The sequence below is a fragment of the Eucyclogobius newberryi genome, unplaced genomic scaffold, assembly GCF_026437365.1.
Source record: "Eucyclogobius newberryi isolate DKJ021-1_F unplaced genomic scaffold, fEucNew1.0.hap1 SCAF_15, whole genome shotgun sequence".
Taxonomy (NCBI): domain Eukaryota; kingdom Metazoa; phylum Chordata; class Actinopteri; order Gobiiformes; family Gobiidae; genus Eucyclogobius; species Eucyclogobius newberryi.
The window spans coordinates 19,114,936-19,134,308 of NW_027315779.1; the positions used below are offsets into that span (position 1 = coordinate 19,114,936).

Consider the following 19,373-nt stretch of genomic DNA (forward strand, 5'->3'; position numbering starts at 1 on the left):
ACTACATTACCCCAAATATTTAAATTACAGCACAGTGCAAGGATGGTATGGGATGCATGCCACATAAAAAGTTACAACAGAGTTCAAGCAGGCAAATATTAATGATACAAATAGCTGATTCTATTGTCAGGGCTAGCTTACTGCTGATATTATTTCTAAATACATGTACCCCAACTTTTCTTTGTTCCTCGAGATACAGATTTCTCCGCTGTGTATATGATCTGAAGGTGTTGGTTTGATACGGCGCGGAAATGGAGTCCTTGCAATGTGAAAGAAAAAAATTAAAAGAACATTAAACGCCTATAAAAGCACATATTCTATCATTTCACAGTGCATAAGACAGTCAACAAGAACAACTTTGAATAGGCATAGCATTTAGTGTTTCACATATGAAAAACAACGACTTCATTCAGTCTGACCATTTCGGAAATTGCCTTTTTAAATCGAGGCTCTGTCCAATCTCAAATATACTGGAAACATGAGGTGACAGACTGACTGAAGCCTACAGCATAAACAGAGACAACCTAAATAAGAAATGAAAATGTTAACACCAGTCGCCAGATGTACCGCTACCTCAATGAAAAGACTCTGCTCAGTAAAAAGTCAGTGTCTGGTGCTTGAGGGCAAAGCAATGGATGGAGTTGGAGAGTTATCTAGTGTTGTGGTGCAATGTGTGTGATGGTTGATACAGGATCACATGAGTGGGACTGTGGCTGGTGGTCCTATATGCTTTACACTGTCTATTATTTTGAACTTGAACTTTGATGCAGCAATGCAAACCTGCTCCCTCAGACGCTTCTCCTCATATCTTGTGCGCTCGTTGTTGGATTTGTTCAGCCTCTCACTGAGTTTCTTCTGCTGGGCGGGACCCCGGCCAAAAAACACGTAATTTACAAAGGCATATTCAAGCAGGGCCAGGAACACAAAGACAAAACAGCCCATGAGGTAGACGTCGATGGCTTTCACGTATGGGATCTTCGGGAGAGTCTCCCTAAGGTGGGTGTTAATAGTTGTCATGGTAAGCACCGTAGTCACACCTGGGTATAGTGACACAGAGACGCAGAGGTTAGCACCAGCGACAAGGTCAGGGAGAAAAACAATAAGGTCATGTCTGGAAAAAAATCCACGGTACAGTGCAGGATCCAATTACAGACAATGGCCTGTTTCTGAGCGAATCGCTACATCCACAGTCCTCTGAACTTCTGACATTATTGACAGTCTGTTGTAGGTCATTTATTTACACTGATTCCCAAGGACTGTGTGACATGTAATTGCAGCAGGGAATTTTGTATGAATAACTTTTAACATTTTTAACATGCTGCATAAACCTGCAGAAGCTGCTTATTTTTGTTGGTACAATAATCTGTTTCACTAGCTGATTATGCAGAAACTGTACAAATATGAAGCTGATTAATGTGAATTAAAAAAATGACTTAAAACTTTGGAAGTGTGTTAACTAAAAATCATTCGTTCTTTGCAGAGCAGTTGCTGCGTTCTCAACACTTGCCTCTGCTGCCCCAGGTCAGTTCTATTTAGATTTTAGTCATTTGTTTGAACCTGAAGTCATGGTCTGTGCATGATTGGGCCAATACTTACTGTTTTAATTGTTGAAATATTGTCATTCATAAGAGGTCTATTGCTATAACAATAACTTTCTTTATTAATCTCGATTTGACAAAAGGGTGCAAGCCCCTGTGACTTACCCAGTGCCACCCGAGCTGCAGAGGCATCATAGTTGATCCAGAAGGAGACCCAGGAGAGGATGGTGATCAGGATGGAGGGCATGTACGTCTGCAAGATGAAGTAGCCGATGTTTCTCTTAATCCGAAAACTCAGTGAAAGTCTTGGATATGAACCTGTGGAGAAGAGGAGGGGCGGAGTTTGTGAGAGGAGCTGTGACGACACATCTGGCTGAAAAAAGTGGCTGAAGGGGGAACGTTGGCACGACTTAAAGAATGCCAAAGTCTGCACTCTGACAAGGCATGGGGTAGTCATTTCTCCATTTGTTCAGATGGAGCACTTAATTTCCCCAAAGCGATGGATTCCTTTCCAGGGACAAGTTCGATTCCAATTAAACATGGTAGAAAGTCGCAAACACGGCAGATTTTTCTGCAAGCCCCTATCTCAGCAGGCAGCTCCCGTATCCCTCTGAGAATTGTCACAGAGCTGTTGGCTTTTTCTTTAGCACTTTTGCTGTCCTCCAAAGATTAGCAAAAGAGCAGTTAGGTGCATAATTGAACAGTGCACTCCCTGATACAGTTTGTATGGAAAATATGAGCTGCCTAAGCACACACATTACAATAAGTGCCCTTTTGATTATTCCCTAATTAAAACAACTACAATATTATAATTCTGATGACAAAACACTGTAATGTTTACCGCTGTAAAACTTATACAAATTGAGTAGTTAATTCTACATGGCTTTCTTGACTTTAAGGATAAAAGAATAAGAATAAAATTGGTCAAATCAGCTGTATGATCTGAATTTAAAGAGCTGTTTACAGTTGGTAACACAGTGATAAATGACCTCATCATCTCCAGTAACCTGTAAATCTTTGAATGAATCGATGCCGAGGCTGTGGGCAGCGCTCAGTTCACTCGGGAACACTGACAGAGCGTGTGATGGTGAATATTATTAAGAATTAATACATTTGTATCTTCTAACGAACATAATTCAATGTTTGTCTGAGATTATCATATTTGATGGTCCAGTAATAAATGTGTGAAATATTCAGAAAGAGTGATGCAGTATTATCACCTGTGATGAAGCGGACCTCCCTGGAAACCAAGCGAATGTCCACAATAGAGAACTGAGGTAACTCTAACTTGTCCACTCCAGTCACAGCTTTATTCCCTCCTTGCCAGAAGAAAACAATGTCGTCTGTGGTGTATCCATCTGTTTGCACATATAAAAAAGATTGGCAATTTTGTTAAATATAGAATTCTAGGACCACAATTAGAGACTTTATAAGAACTTCAAGTGCAGTTTCTCAGCGTGCCCTTGTGCACCTACACACGTTTCAAGTGTGTAGTATCTAGTGTGAGTATTGGTACAGACTGTTTGAAAATGAATAATTAACTCAAAACAAAACAAAAGGTGTTAATCAGGATTTAAATTTTCACGATAGCCAGCGCTCGACTAGTTCCGGTTTCCATAAAAGTGCGGAGCTTCACTTCTCGCTCCATTCATTCTCTGTGGGAATTAGCAGAGTCTTGCTCAAATAAATCAAAATCAAAAAGCTTTGACAGCCGAGAGTGTGTTACAGATGGATAATCACTGGCAGCATGTTAAGACTTTTACTTACAATGTAAATATATCACCAGAGGAAACCTACGTGCTAAAAGCTTACATTAACATACATTAACTTAAAAGGTATAAAACAGACAAACTTGATAAAAGTACATAGAATGCAAAATCTAGTGTTTTGTACAGGTTAGTTCAGTTTGTTACTTTAACATTACACTACTTACATTTATATTATTATCTTAGAGACAAAACCACTGCTTTTAGAAACATATAGATGTCCCCAGCTGAAGTATTTACATGGGACATAAAGGTCTTAACATGCTGTCTCTGATTATCCATTTGTAAATCGCTCCCCCGTTTGTGGTAATTAATTATTGATTTAGTTTAGCGATTCACCATAAGAAATGAATGGAGCAGGAAGTGGAACTGTGCATTTTTAAGGCAACTGGAACAATCAGTTTTGTGAAAGGGCCCATTGCATAATTTATGAGGATTTTGGCCCTTGTTAGAGGAAGTAACATTGTAAACTTCACCAAAATGTTCTAACTAGGGTCAACTAGTAAAATCTGACATATAATATAATTCATAATAAGTGAAATGTGTAATCTATCATATGCACTTAAACATAAGTATGTCTAAAAAGGTCTATTCAATTTAAAGGAAAGAAAGCTTAAAGAATATAAGAATATAGGGCAGTCAAAAATAATTGTTAAGGTTTAGAATGTTAAATAAAACAAAGTGAATTTCCCTATTTAGTGTTAATTGTTCTATTGCACTGCAGTATCAGACATACTTTGGCAATAATCACATGCAATTAAGCCTGTTCAATCACTGAAGCCTCTTAGACCAAATCACCACATGAATGATATATATCTGAATATATATATATATATATATATATATATATATATATATATATATATATATATATATATATATATATATATATATATATATATATATATATATATATCTCACTGGGAAAGTGTGTAACAATTTTTCAGCAAGTGTGTCTACATTTCCCATTGTCCCACTGAGCTTTCAACTCACTCAGGACTCAGGATTCATTAGCATTAAATCTCAGGCAGAGGTTATAGGCTGAGGAAGTGTGACATTGTCCATGAAATTTAAACAACTGGCTTCCTAATCAATCACACTGATGTTTAATGCACACTGTTCCCCCAGCGTGAGCCTTTCCATGTGCATAAACAGCAAATATTCCCAACACCTTTTAATTCATGGCATATCCATATTTCATTGCTCGCTGATGTCCCCCAGGGACAAACACAGAGCCATTTTATCCCAGCAAATGGGAATCACAAATATCTGCTTTATTGAAGCCACAGTGGTGATTGATGAAGTGGTCAGTGGGAATGATCACACTAATACAGGTTTTAATTACAACAGCAGCAAAAGTAATTTATCTAAATTAAAGAAACATAACGTATGTGTTACAATTATGTTTCTTATTTTAATTATGAATAACTATCTGTAATTATCATATTTTTTGATTAACTAGTATCAGTATTTGTTTACTTATGGAGTAAATTCAATAAAAGGTTAATCTTTTTTCATATTATATTATGTATAAATCATTCAATAAAAGGTTAATCTTTTTTCATATTATATTATGTATAAATCATAGCTGCTATTTTCCGGAGCAGCTTTAGTTTCATGGCCTGGCCATGTTTGAATATCCAGTATTTTCCTGAGGCTTGAGTGCTCAGAAAATGGCTGCTTTCAAATATCTCCGTCCACATCCCTGTTATTATTATTTAAGAAATTAAAACTCCAGGTGAAACATGTAGGATTCTAAAACGTGTAATGTACACGTAAATGACAATCCGCTGCTTCTTAGGGCGAAACATCACTATGAAGAGGCGGAGCTTATCATTTATGCAGTTTTGAACAGGAAGTCAATGAACCTGTTTCTATCACTGAGTGGTTTTATGTCAGTATTCTGTTTTACACTGAACCAAATGTAAATAGTTATATTTCAATTCTATGTACCAAAAAGCAAGTTCTTTAACGCTACTAATGTTTCCTCTTTATTATTAACTGTACTCACAGCTCTCGATTTCCAGTGTACAGTTCTGTTCATCCAGGGGGTACCTCCTCAAGTCCATCATGCAGGCAGCTGTGGTTGTTATCCTAAAAAGAAACAGATTGAGTTAGTAACAGATTTTGGGACCAACATTATAATAACAAACACTGAGCTATGGTCTCATTTATCACTGCTGCTGCTCTGCGTGCCTTACACCTACTGTACGTGCACTTCTTCCCGAGTCTCGGAAATGATTTATACAAATGTTTGAGAGAGACATATTTCTTTTTATGCAGATCATTAACCACTCAGTGGATGGATGTGATTTTTGTCAATGCACATTATTTATGACAACCTGTGACATATACATTTCTGCCAGGTAGTAATATAAAAGGTGTATATCGTGCAGTATATTAATGTAAATAAATCTAGGAGGCCCCGGCAAACAGTGCTGGCAACAAATTATACATGTAGGAGTCTTGTGGCATTTAATGGAGATATTTACTGGTGCGGCACATTCTTGTAATTACATTTCTGCTGTTTGGACCAGCTTCCATTCGCTCTCCACAAAAGTCATTTTTAGCCCATCTTTTCTAGAGGCTACGAAACATGTTTGTATGTTGTGTGTTGACAAAGGGAGATTTTTACCCTTTAAGGAATGTTTGTCATGAATTAATAATTCGGTTCCAGTCAGAGTCACTAACGCAGCTGCAGTCTATGGGTTTACACTGATGTAATAAACATAGATGTACAGAACATGATAAAACTGTTACAATATCATCTTTGCAAAATGCTCATATGAATAAAAGCGTCATTTGGCTGATTAAGTGTAGGTTCTAGATTCTAAACTATGATTTTATAATAGTACTTGAGGTATTGTCAGGTGTGCAATGGGGAAAAAAATGCAATTTCAGTTCAGATAATTCACACATCATTCAAATAAATAATTTGCTATTCTGGAGTGTCCGGAGCAACTTGGGAACCAACTGAGAAAGCAAAACAATCATTGCCAAATAAAAAGAACCAGATGCTCGGCAGGGAAAATATTAGCCATTTAATTATTCTAAATGTCTAATTTTGTAAAGTTTTAGGAGGATGTTGTGCCGCCGGATTGGTCAATGGTAGAAAAAGTTTCAAAGGTAATCATTGTTTTTTAACATTGTTGGAGACGTTTCGACTGCCGGAAACGTCCGATCACACCGGACTGAAACGTCTTGACTGCCATTGTCCACATTACTACCCCAGAAACGTCTTCAGCCTTTTCTACTTACAGTCTACAAACACTCAGAAATAAATGATTTAAACACATTATGTCATCTTTTCCCCCTATTTAATTATGTTCAAATGAAATCTAAATGATTTGCCAATATTTGCATTATGCTGATGTAGGGAACTCTTTGGACAGCAGCCAGATGTTATAGCTATTAGCAGCAGTTCTAAACGCTTTCTTTCCTAATTGATAACCCTCTATTAAAATGTCTTTGGTGATTGGTGGATTGGCGTTTGGCGCAGGTGGCACATGACTTTGTCTGCCAGCCCCAGGGTAGTTGTGGCTGTAAGAAGTAGTTTGCCACCACTGTGTGTGAAAGATGAATGAATAATGCAATGTAAAGCACTTTGGGTGTATCCAGTATCTTGAAAGGCACTATATAAATCCATGGCATTATGGGGAAACGACAATGAACCTTAAATCTTTCATTACAGAAGTCCATTTGGTCAAAAACAACTAATACAGTTTGGTGAACGGCTATTATTCATTATAGATGTAGTGTGTAACTTTTCTACTTTTCTCCATTAATATGCTTTGCCTGAAATGTTCCACAGTATGGCATTTAATGAATGGTCAGAGCCGTGGGGAGGCGAGCCCACTGACAGAAAAAAGCACACAAAATAAAAGAACAGAACAGAAACACAGAGAAGAGAAGTCCGAATCCAATGTTTTTTCCATCTTCTAAAAGTCAATTAGAATTTGTCGTTGATTGTTGGTGCAAATTGTGTCATCTATTTTTTGTGATGCCATGGCAGGAAATGTAAAGCCCAAATACAAAGTTCTGAAGTCATGTGTCAAAAATAATCTGCAGTGCTTTCTTTATACAAGATGCACAGTTTTCAAAGGCAAAGTAAGTTTAAAGCCGTATTCTCCACGGAAACAAGCAGGTGGCCAATCCTCCATCAGCAAAGTTGCACAGCGCACCTTTATTAGCAAAGCCTTCTAATCTCTCAGTTTAGCTCATGGTGTCACATGGATGTCAGGCGCTGGCGGAGCTGACACGAGCCTGCCAATGGACCTGTCTGTTTCTGTGACAGTTAACACGGCGCGGGAGGATGGGTTGTGAGTCGGCACAAGTTGGGACGTCTCACAGCAAGAGAGGATTTGAGAACGTCAGCAGATGTAGGTCAGCAGCTCTCCGTCCCACAGGAGAACTAGAACATCCACAACGGCGTCGTCATATCACAACACAACATTATTCACTGTCGCTCGTCTTGGTCATCGCTGTGAAGGTGTGAGACTCTACTCTGAGCTGTTGGTGTAGTGCTAATTCTGGAAATCCCTGTGAGAATGAGGAAAAAAATGATTTGATTTCACAATTAAAAGCCAGTCCCATTGATTTTTTTTTTCTTCCTTTGCTCTTGGCATTTCTGACTATGCACCGTGCCAGCGTTACAAAGCGTCTAACAATGTGGAGGAGGATCCCAGAGGCCCCAGACAGAGAGAGCCCTTCATCTCCAGTCTGTGAGTAAGTGTTTGGACACCTACGCGGTTGACTTTTGTGAGTTAACCAAAGAAAACCACCGATGCATTGTACTATCAACAATTCAACATGCTTTTAATAAACAGAAACATGAAACACAAATCACATAGAATGGGAAGACAAGAATGCCATCTGGTGTGAAGTTGGGCTTGAACAAACTCGGGAGTGCTCCAAGGACCTGGGACAAGTGTGTACTAATGAGGATCATGAGGCCTTTCAACGGAGCATGTAGGGAAGCAGAAAACATGGTCCAGAGTGTGCCACAGTACACTATTGATGTTGGAGGCTTTGTTTATCTGCAACACTGTCCTCACACTAGTCTTTAGAAGTCCCAGAGGTGCACAGTAAGAACTACTTCAAGTATTTTCACATTTGTTCATTTGGAAAAAACATGGAATTTATAAGCAAATATTGGTGAATAAATTGTGTGTTGTGGTTTATTTGTATACCTTTATTGCTGTGGCAGTCCGTCTAGAAAAATTATGTTTTTTATTGTAAAACCCTCAAACATATACATTTTCACTGAACTTGTCCAATCTATACAAAGAGATGTTTCATTATTTCACCGAAACAGCAACATCCATAGATTTATTGGGGAGCGACATGATACATGTATGCACATTTTTCATACTGTGAGGCAAACACTTCTAATTAAATTAGCTTATACATTTCCTGGTAAATCCAGACTGAAATTCTTTGTGTAGGATTTATAGTCTACAGTTTGTATGTCTCTTGGGTTTTATCCAGAACATCCATCCAAAACATCAAACACTGCTTCTGACTTTATTGTCCCTACGGGGACAATAAAGTGTATCTTATCCACACCGTATCAGACCATAATGACCAAATGTTACTTATTTATGGGAAACAATAAGCTAATTGGTCATCTGATAGATTGGTCAATCACACCAACCAGTGAAATCAAACCTGGGGCCAAGGTTACATGTCATTGTATAGTATGGGAAAGTGTGTGGTTCTGGCTGACAAGGAAAGCTTCTAGAACAACATTTTTCAGTTATCTACCGTACTTAACTACTGTCTTGTAGTTATGTCTCATCCTGCATGGAAGCCAACTGTGTGACACACTCATTTCTACATACATACAGGAAAAGCAACTACCTGATTGCTTGGGGACTACCTAGAACTTGTTTAGAGCTCTCCAAAGACTATACGAATCTACCTAAAATTGTTTCCATTTCGCTTTGACAGATTGTATATTTGTTGAGCGAAGCTGCATTTGACATAAAAGAAAATTGCCTGCTCAGCACAAATCTGCACAACTCAAAGATAAAAATGTCCGTAAGCAAAATTGGAATTGAAACTAAAAACTACAATCCCAGTTTCAGCACATTTCAAGTGAGTAGATAGGTGAGGGTTCACAGAGCCAGTAAGGTGCAGCAGCCTGTGTAATGCAATTGTCCACAGCTTGTATTGTGTCGGCCTCTAACGGAGCACTTTGGGGGCAAACAGAAGTTTTTACTTGGAGAAATTCATTGAAGTCAACAAAAACACCAAACGGACAAACATTCAAATTAGTTGCTACATCTACTGCAGCATCTATTGTTGAGAAGAAAGTGGGACGCATTCACACAAGCCCTGGGCAAAGTCAAACATTTCAACAAAGAGGATTTACAGCGCTCCTCGTTTGCACGGAGCATAATAAGGTTTTGGGAAAGCACTTTTGCATGAAGATTAGGTTCTAGTCTAATTAGTGTACAAAAGAGTCTGCGGAAGAGAGGAGAAATGAGCAATATCCAATAATTTTGTTGAATTCTGTCTTAACAATATAAGGTTTAGGAACACTTTATTTTCTCCATAGATCCGCTGCATTTGACCCATCCATCAACGCCACTGGGGAACATCTAAGAGGTTATTTTTAGAGTATGAGTAGTTTTTCAGACACCATACATTTAGCCCTACATTGGATTTAAGTACTCTTACTTACATACATACTCTTACGTAAAAGCTTTGGTTACTTTTCCCACTGAATAAAACTACATGTGAGAAAGGCTTACCGGTATGTTGTCATTTGTGCTCCGAACGCCTTACCTTTAATTATAATCTAGCTTTCTCTCATTGTTGTGGTCTATCCTTCAAAAATACATTATTTTGATCTCATCATATCATTTGTTTTAGAACTGCCTTGTTATTCATAAATACTGAGAGCAATGAGGCACTGCAGACTGTCTTCAATATCGACATTCCATATAACTTTAAAACTATTTTAAAAAGAAAAAGAAAATATGATATATTTTGTGCATTATTTAAAGTTTTGTCCTCCCTATTACATCTACTTTGAATTATAAATGAGATGTTACGTCCAAGCAGTTACTCTTACAGCTAATTCAGAATTTCCCTTGATCCGTTTTTACTCTTATTTGAGTCATCTCTCAGACCAGTACTTTACTCTGTTGTTTTGCTATTCTCAGCGCTGCGCCTGGGGACCCATCTCTATAGATCTTTAGCTAGGTTTGGTCAGGACAACCTTAGCTGGAAGATTTTACCTATGGTGCATGTTTTGGGCATTTATTTTATAATTTATTTATTCAGTTTTTTGTAGATGTAAACAGGGTCCTGTCCAGTCTTTTTAGTGAGATGGCACCAGGATGGCCCAAGTCTTTAAGATGACATTTTTTCAACATTTAACTTGAGAAATAAACAATTAAATGTCATTATTGCTTTAAACTTGCATGCTGCAGTTTTCACTTTGATGGCCTTTAACTAAATCACATGGTGATATATTACGAGTAACTATGATACCATCCACCACCTAAACCTTTGCCTAGACATCCAGAATTCTGGTCAAATATCCTCAAATAAAGACAAACAACAGAGAACAAAATCAATACCATGACAAAAACATGTGTAAAATATTACTGACAATCTAAAGTAGGACAAAATCAGAACTCCAATAAAGCAGCTTCCAATGAGCTTGGTTTCTTTTAGTATTAACAATATGTTTACAATACTACATAGTGCAACCCACAGTGTCTGACACTTACAATGGGCTGGTGTAAATCTGCCATGTGCAGTACAACTGCTGTGGAAATGAGATGAGAAATGTATTGAGGTAGCAGCATCTTACACAAATACTGGTGGAGTTGCCAGTCAAATTGCAGATGTAATGCCATAATATTATTCTGTTTTGGCGCGAGTCTATTTCTCTCCTAGACCCTCAGTGGTGGCTCCAAAGAAATGCATGTGGCGCAGGTGGTCAGGTTTATTCAGATCAGGTGTCGCAGCGGCATATCAGTCAATTTCACCATGAAATTGTCCCCACGCACGCTGCCACCTGCTCAACAACAGAGTGGTTAAAGGGAAACAAAAGCAGTGTGCATCACAAGAATAACTGTGGGAGAATGGCTGTTCATCAGGAGCTCATTGGGTACTTGTCCAACCATCACCAAGATGGATAGAGAGGAATTTTGCAACATGCGACTGCTTTGCATGCAAGACTTAGGACAAAGGGATTATGGTCTAGTAGAAAAAGCTTCAGTTGTAGTCATCTGGACTCAGTTTGAAAAAATAGACGTTTCGACTCTCATCCAAGAGTCATTGTCAATAACAGAATTTAGGTCGAGAACTCCGATATTAATACTGTTCTGTGGTAAGACCCGCCCATTGGGAGGAGCCTTCCTTTCTACTTCAGGAAGGCTCCTCCCAATGGGCGGGTCTTACCACAGAACAGTATTAATATCGGAGTTCTCGACCTAAATTCTGTTATTGACAATGACTCTTGGATGAGAGTCGAAACGTCTATTTTTTCAAACTGAGTCCAGATGACTACAACTGAAGCTTTTTCTACTATGGAACACGCCTGGACGAATGAGGGATTACACCGACATTATGGTCTAGTATTATTTTCAGATTTTTGATTTGATAACTTCCTGACAGCCAGTCTTTAGGGTTAGGGATCATTTGCCCAACTAAAAACCACACACTTTTCCTGCACTATATATGGAGAGGGGGTTATATTGATGCAAATTCAGATGGTGTATCAGCCAATTAAAGACGTGAATGGTCTCTCGGCATCAAAACAAAAATGGGGCTTTACAAAGAAAAACAAGACAAAGGACATTGCAAACTGCAAAATCAATGAGTACTGTATTTGACCACTGTAATGACCAATGAGCTTGTCCGTTTCCCGTGCATCACTGAAATAAATCCTGAGTGGAGGATGTAGTGATCTGAGGATTTTAGTACGGATTTACCTGGAAATCAATCCATACCAAAACAGATAAAACCCATCGCGCTGCTTACTTTTTATGTTAAATAGTCTGTATTGCTATTATTATCATGAATCATGAATATTGCCAATCCATGGTAATAACATTGAGCTCATACAATTAAAAAAAGGCTCAAGTTTTCCTGAATTTATCTTGTTAGACAGGGTAAAGCAACAAAAGAAGAAACTGCGACTACTTCGATCAAGTAATTACTAAATTGTTTATGTGGCTGCAGCTCTCAGACTTGTTCTGTGAAGAGCAAGAACAGCAATAATTCGAGATGGTGTTGCAGCAAATTGATATATGGTGATTAGCAGATGATCCTAATTGATAATTGTTGAAACATCTCTAAGTTTGTCGTATAACTTAATGCATTTCTACTATAGCTGCAGTTGCATATTGTCAAACCTTAAATTCATTTAAATCTATTAGTAGGTTGAAAATTACCCTTATCTGAATGGATTCTGACTGAAGACACATAACAATTCGGTAGTATTACATCCATCTTCTTGTGCTTGAGTTTAAGCAGGGACTCCCAGACTTCCCTCTCCCCAGACACCTCCAACTCCTCCGGGGGATCCCAAAGCGTTCCCAGGAGATCCCAGCCGAGAGACATAGTCCCTCCAGCGTGTCCTGGGTCTTCCCATGGGCCTCTTCCCGGTGTTCTCCTCTCCAGTATCTGTGGACAATCCGTGGCTAGCACAGAAGTCCAATAACTAAACACCGCTTGTGTTCAGATTGGGGAGGCCGTTCTTCCCGATCACCCCTCTCCAGGTGTCACTGTCTTTGTCCATGTGGGCGTTGAAATCCTCCAGTAGAACAAAGGAGTCCCCTGTCGGTGCACTGTCCAGTACCCCTCCCAGGGACTCAAAGAAGGCCGGGTATTCTGCACTGCTGTTTGGCCCGTAGGCCGCCACAACAGTGAGAGACCTGTCCCCCACCCGAAGGCGGAGGACGCTCTTGTTCAATGGGGTGAACTCCAACACGTGGCAGCTGAGCTGTCAGGCTATAAGTAAACCAACACCAGCCCGCCACCTCTCCCCGCGGGCAACACCAGAGAAGTGGCGCCCCTCTCGAAACCGTGCGTGGAGGTGATGCCCAGTCAGTTTCTGTGTCCGGAGATCTAGTCGTCGAGGCATCTGCCGTTGACTGCCACCCAGATCTCTCCGAACCGGCCCCTACAGATCCTCCTGCAGGTGGAGGGTCCACGGGAGGACGGCCCAAAGTTACTCATTCGGGCAGTGCCCTAATGGGCCCCTTGGGGAAAGGCCTGGCCACCAGACGCTCACCGCAAGCACACACCCCAGGCCTGGCTCCAGGATGGGGCCCCGGTAACACTAATCCGGGTGACATAACTGCCGTTGTTGTAGCACTCCGGAGTATTTTAAATGTATAAATAATGCGCCTGAAGTCTGTGTGTCAACAGAGGCATACTAATACAACAAGAATCATGGTATTTTGGGTGCTTTTAATGAGAAATTCCTTTGAACCATCTACCAGAGAGAAGTCTTTTGAAGCACAACAAAATAAGAGTGCCTATCATATCTCTTTTCGTGTCAGGACTAATTCAGGAATTTTGAATACTGATCACTGCATTAATAATTCATTACTTCACATGATCCAAATCTTGACAGTACTGTTCCTTTTGTGCATGGAACAAAACAGGGCCTTATTTTCCTCATTTGTGCTGTCATTAAGAGATTCGAAATGTTCTTATTTTGTTCCAGTCCCGTGGGATCTCAATTGTTGTCTGATTTGTTTGTGGTACAAATCCGAGATTGATTTAGGCTACGTTTACTGATCTTACTTTACCTCTTTGTCAATTCATGAAACTTTATTTTTATTTTTATTTGTCAGCTCTGAATTTTTACCTTTATAAATAAACCTTTTTAAGTGTCCTAAATAGTATTGTCCTGAATCCGCCAGAATTATGACAAAGTATGGCACTAGAAGGTCCATAGCTGTCAGAAGCTGACAAAGTGTAAATGACTACAAAAATACAGTGTGTATATGGGGTTATAAGGCTTTGTGCACTCATGAATCTGATCAAATATTTTCCCATGAATCTTGACTATGTTGTGTGAGAACAATGTTGACAGGACCTTTGTTCGTGCTGTGTTAAGGGTCACGATGGAGATGGAAAATACACGTGTGTTAAAGAAGAAACAATAGCGCCTGATGTTCTGTCCTCACTGAGGGAATGATGTTGAAAATAGAAAAGAATCACATTTTCACCAAGGTTAAAAACTGATGAATTGCTTGCTTGTTATAAAAATGGCATATCTTTCTACATAAGGATTTGGTGTACAAAAACATGTATTATTCAGTTTAAATGTCGTTAGAAGGAGGTGTGGTGTTATGACATACCTGGAGTAGTATATTAATTTAATTTACAGTTTCACACTTGTTTCTGTTCAACAGTGCTCCTGATTGTTGGTCCATGCTGCTCACCTGACTATTTTGTATTAATTTCAGTACATATCATACTTTTCGGACTTGAAGACATCAGTGGACAGTGTTTTATTACAGTCAGACTCATATTCACAGATAAATTAGTTTAATGAGGAAGTGAACGCAGCGAAACGCAAAGACACACGTATAGCGCGGACATGCGATATATGGCGGACTGCAGTTTAGAAAATGCCGTATTGAAATGAGAATTTCTTGGCCTGGCCGTGCAACACTACCGTGGACCATATTTTTGTGCAACACTCACTCTCGAAGCACAAGCTCAGGAGCAGATGAACCAGATGTGGGCCCACAGACACAGGTAACGCAGCTCAATCAAGTAATCAAGGACAGAGGGGACGGTAGGGACAGCTGTGATGTGTTTTCTGTTTGATAAGCTTCAAAATGCTGTGTATTTTATTACAATTCAACTCATATAAAAAACGTGTCTAATTACCATAGGTCTGCTGCGTCGCGGGTGTGCTACGAGACCTCAGTGCAAAAGACACACAACCACCGTGTACTAGATATGTGAATATCTCATGTTACAACATGGGCACCTGCGGCTTACTGACAGGTGCGGCCCGTATATGTACAATGTATTTTTTCTTTGTAAATTCCGTAGGACCGGCTTTTATTCAAGACCGCTCTATAGCCCAAAAAGTATGGTAAATTGGTTTTACAATGAAGCATTGTATCTTTTATTGTTATGTTGCTGCAATACAATCTTAGAATATTAGAATATTAGTGTAGTCCCAAACAAGTGTTAAGGGATATTTAATTTTCTTGATACTTGAACTTCAAAAAACACATTTCTAGGCACATTTTACGACATTCCTGATGTGTTCTTAAATCAGCATTTTCAGATTTTGTAGTAAGAATCTGAAATCTTAAAATTTTGACCTCTGTCAAACTCCACAGCGAAGTGCAAAGACCAGAGCACCATCTGTGGACAATGTCCTATGAGGTTTTTAAAAATAGCAATGCTATGACACAGGGCTCACCTCAGTCCATACAGCACGGTGCCATCGGGATGCAAGCGGATCATGCGGTTCTTCACTGTCACACCGTGAAGGAAGGACTTCTTGTCATTAAGGAAGTAGGTGTCAGGGAGCCACAGCTGGTCCGCCACGCGGTTATCCAGAGTGAGGTTCAAGTTTAGCTCGCCGTACGCCAGCCGCTTGTCCCTCCAACTCTGCTGGAAATACATTGTGATGGTGTAGTCCTAGAAGAATGAGAGAATAGGTTAAAAAGTGATTTAAAATAAATGTCCATTGATGAAGCAACATAAGCATATTTTACAGCTTAGTACATTTTTTTGGGGACATTACATTGACATAATTTCATTCCTGGAGACAGATCCAAATTGTAACCATAATTACTTCTGCAGACTAAACCAGGGGTTTCAAAACTTTTCAGATCGGGCCCCCCAAAATAACCATTTAACCGACTTGGGCACCCCGCAGTAAAATGAAATAGATGTTGGCAATAATTTCAATGGTAAATCTTTAAAATTAGGTTTATTTGTATATATTTTATTTGTTTAATATGTTATCCGACCCAATTTCACTAAAACACAGTTTCCAAAAATAGATGTAATACAGTGTCATAATTTAAAAATTACATTATGAAATCATCTCAGGACCCCCAGCTCATACGTCGTGACCCCCACTTTGGAACCGTTACCTTAATGAACCCTTATCCCTGTAAACACATGTGAAACCTGTCCACAAATACTCTGGCTTAAAATATTGTGGCGGTGCACTAGGCCCTAGATTCTGAACCTGTGTGCTGGTAAAACTAGTGTGCCCTGAGGTACAGTGAGGAAAGCAAAAGTATTTGAACAACAGAAATTACATTGTATTTTCAAATAATGTATTTGTATGTTATTGCTGCAAATAAGTTTTTGAACACCTTCCAATTAGCAAGAATTCTGGCTCTCAAAGATCTGTTAGTCTGCCTAACGTCCACCTCTACTACATTTATTAATCGAAATTATTAGCACCCGTTAGTTGCACCTCGTTTCACCTCGTTAGTTGCAGAAAGACACCTGTCCACCCCCAAATCAGTCAGACTCTAACTACTATCGTGGACAAGGCCAAAGAGCTGTCCAAATGGTGACCTCCACAAGGCTGGAAACGGCTACAGGGCAATTGGCAAGCAGCTTGATGAAAAAAGATCAACTGTTGGAGCAATTGTTAGAAAATGGAAGCGGCAAAAGATGACATCATTCATGATAAGAAAGGTGATAAATCAGCCCAGAACTACATGCGAGGATCTGGTCAATGACCTAAAGAGAGTTGGGACCACAGTTTCAAAGGTTACTATCGGTAATACACTAGGTCATCATGGTTTAAAATCAGGAAAGTTCCCCCGCTTAAGTCAGGCCCATGTGAAGCTGGCCAATGACCATCTGGATGATCCAGAGGAGACAGGGGAGAGAGTCATGTTGTCAGATGAGACCAAAATTGTACATTTTGGTATAAATTCCACTTGCTGTCTTTGGAGAAAGAAGAAGGATGAGTACCATCCCAAGAACACCATCCCTACTGTGAAGCTTTTCTGCACAGGGAATGGACGACTGCATTGAATTAAAGAGAGGGGATTAATTGGGCCATGTATTGCAAGATTTTGGGCAACAACCTCATTCCCTGGCTTAGTCAGAGCATTGAAGATCTGTCGTGGCTGGGTCTTCCAACATGACGATAACCAGCCACACACAGCCAGGACAACCAAGAAATTGCCCTAAGAAGCATATCAAGGTTCTGGAGTGGCCTAGCCAGTGTCCAGACCTAAATCCAATAGAAAACCTTTAGAGAGAACTGAAACTCCATGTTGCTCAGCGACAGCCCCAAAACCTGACAGATCTAGAGAATTTATGTGTGGAGAAGGGCCAAAATCCCTGCCGCAGTTTAATTTCTAAGTGGGAGAACTTGTAAAATTGCAGGATGTTCAAATACGTTCCTCACTATAGGTGTACCTTGAAAAATAATATAATTGGAATTATTGGATTCCTACATGGATGTAAATGAATTCCATACCATTTTGTAGTGTCCCGAACAAACCAAAAAAGAAAAAAAGAATTGCCACATTATGTACAGCTTTTTTTTTAAACTAAAAGCAGTGATTTTGTGTGCTGCCACCCAAAAGCACTGCATTAGGCTATACACTGGAGTAAGATTACTTTAGGAAACCCAAACAAACTATTGTTCTCATTCATTGTGCATAATAACAAATAATTGCTTTGCAAAATTTACTTACCTATTTTAGTCCAAATTCTTGTTTAATTGTGACATTCAAAATTGCTTTATTTATTTATTATTCCTGATGCGTCTGACACTACCTGAATGGAGCTTTTGGCTTGTCTTTGCAGTCGCCATAGCAACTCTTCCCTGAGTCACATGTGCTAATACAGATGTTAAAAAATTGCACCAGGAAATCTTTGAGAATATTCTTCCCACTTAGAACAAATACATAACGTGCTTGGGCCTTTCATTGGTGCGCTTTTAATAATGAGTTCGACAGATTTACCCGCACTCCTTTTGTGCATTTTAATATGTACCAACCAGATGTATCTACCAGAGAAAGTGGGCATATTTCTGAGAATTATGAATATTCCATCATAAAAAGGGTCATTACTTTCAGATTGGTTGAGATCAAATGATTACCGGACTGCAGGTAGAGATTATGTTAAAATGGATGGATTTTAAGGCTGGTGTGACGAACCATGCCACTCTGAGTAATATAAAGAGCCAGTGCTTAGAGACCCAGTGACGTCATCACACACCAGCTTTCTTCTCTGCTCAGCCTGCTCTTCTCACCAGCCTTTGTGTAGCACTGTATCTCGTGAAGCACTGTGGGAATTTGTGATAATCAGATGGTCATTTCAATGTGCTTTCTTGTCGAGTGGGAAGTGAGAATAAAAACAGTATTGGTTTAATTCTGCTGGGAGAGTTCTGTTTATGTGAAAAACCATTGGTGCTATAGGTGGTTTTTGAAGCTTTTACGGCAGTGGCAATGGAAATGAAGGATATCAAACCTGAGGACGATAAGAATAGAGCTTTGGAGCTTACCATGTTGACTTCTGATATGGAGTCGATGCTGGCTATGTTGATGCTCATTCCTACAATGACTGGAGGACCTGTGACAACAAAGACAAAAGATCACAGTTTCATTTCTTATGAGAACAAAGAAAGAAAAGTGACATGGGTTAGGGTTGAGTATGTTAAGGTTAAGTATTCCATTTTGTCAATGGATGGTATATCGGATATCAGTTATCTGTGATAATGGAGTTTCCCCTCAGATATTGGTATCGTTAAAATGTAGCAAACATTTGGTACAGATATTTCTAGTTTGACTTCACTGCGTCAGATTTGGTTTTAATATAGGTATTGGCAACAACAAGAAGCCGAATATCGAATATTGATATCAGCTTGAAAGTCCATATCGAACCATCCCTAATTTCATCATACTTTTTTTTTTTTAAGTATTCTTTGTAACGTTTCAGTTTGGGGATCCACCACCCTCTTTTCTCCATGGACATGTTATTGCTTTGCCTGGAATGTTCCACAGCACATGTTAAAGTTTATTGCAGCCGTTTAATGGCTAAAGAAATACCTTGAAAACATAAATTCTTACTGTGAATAGGGTCCCCT

At 39.3% G+C, this 19,373-nt stretch overlaps 1 protein-coding gene across 3 annotated transcripts in view; it reads right to left on the reverse strand.

The window, feature by feature from the left end:
- Positions 1-19,373, reverse strand: part of gabrb4 (gamma-aminobutyric acid type A receptor subunit beta4) — a 61,253-nt gene that overhangs the window by 14,564 nt on the left and 27,316 nt on the right. For 2 of the 3 annotated variants that reach the window (XM_072446543.1, XM_072446544.1), the window contains exons 3-9: positions 18,792-18,859; positions 15,723-15,943; positions 5,316-5,398; positions 2,759-2,896; positions 1,704-1,856; positions 781-1,037; positions 170-259 (exon numbers count right to left, since the gene is read on the reverse strand). In XM_072446543.1, the coding sequence (XP_072302644.1) occupies positions 170-259; positions 781-1,037; positions 1,704-1,856; positions 2,759-2,896; positions 5,316-5,398; positions 15,723-15,943; positions 18,792-18,859 (1,010 nt within the window). The remainder of the gene's footprint in view (positions 1-169; positions 260-780; positions 1,038-1,703; positions 1,857-2,758; positions 2,897-5,315; positions 5,399-15,722; positions 15,944-18,791; positions 18,860-19,373) is intronic. The other variant, XM_072446545.1, reaches the window with a different exon arrangement.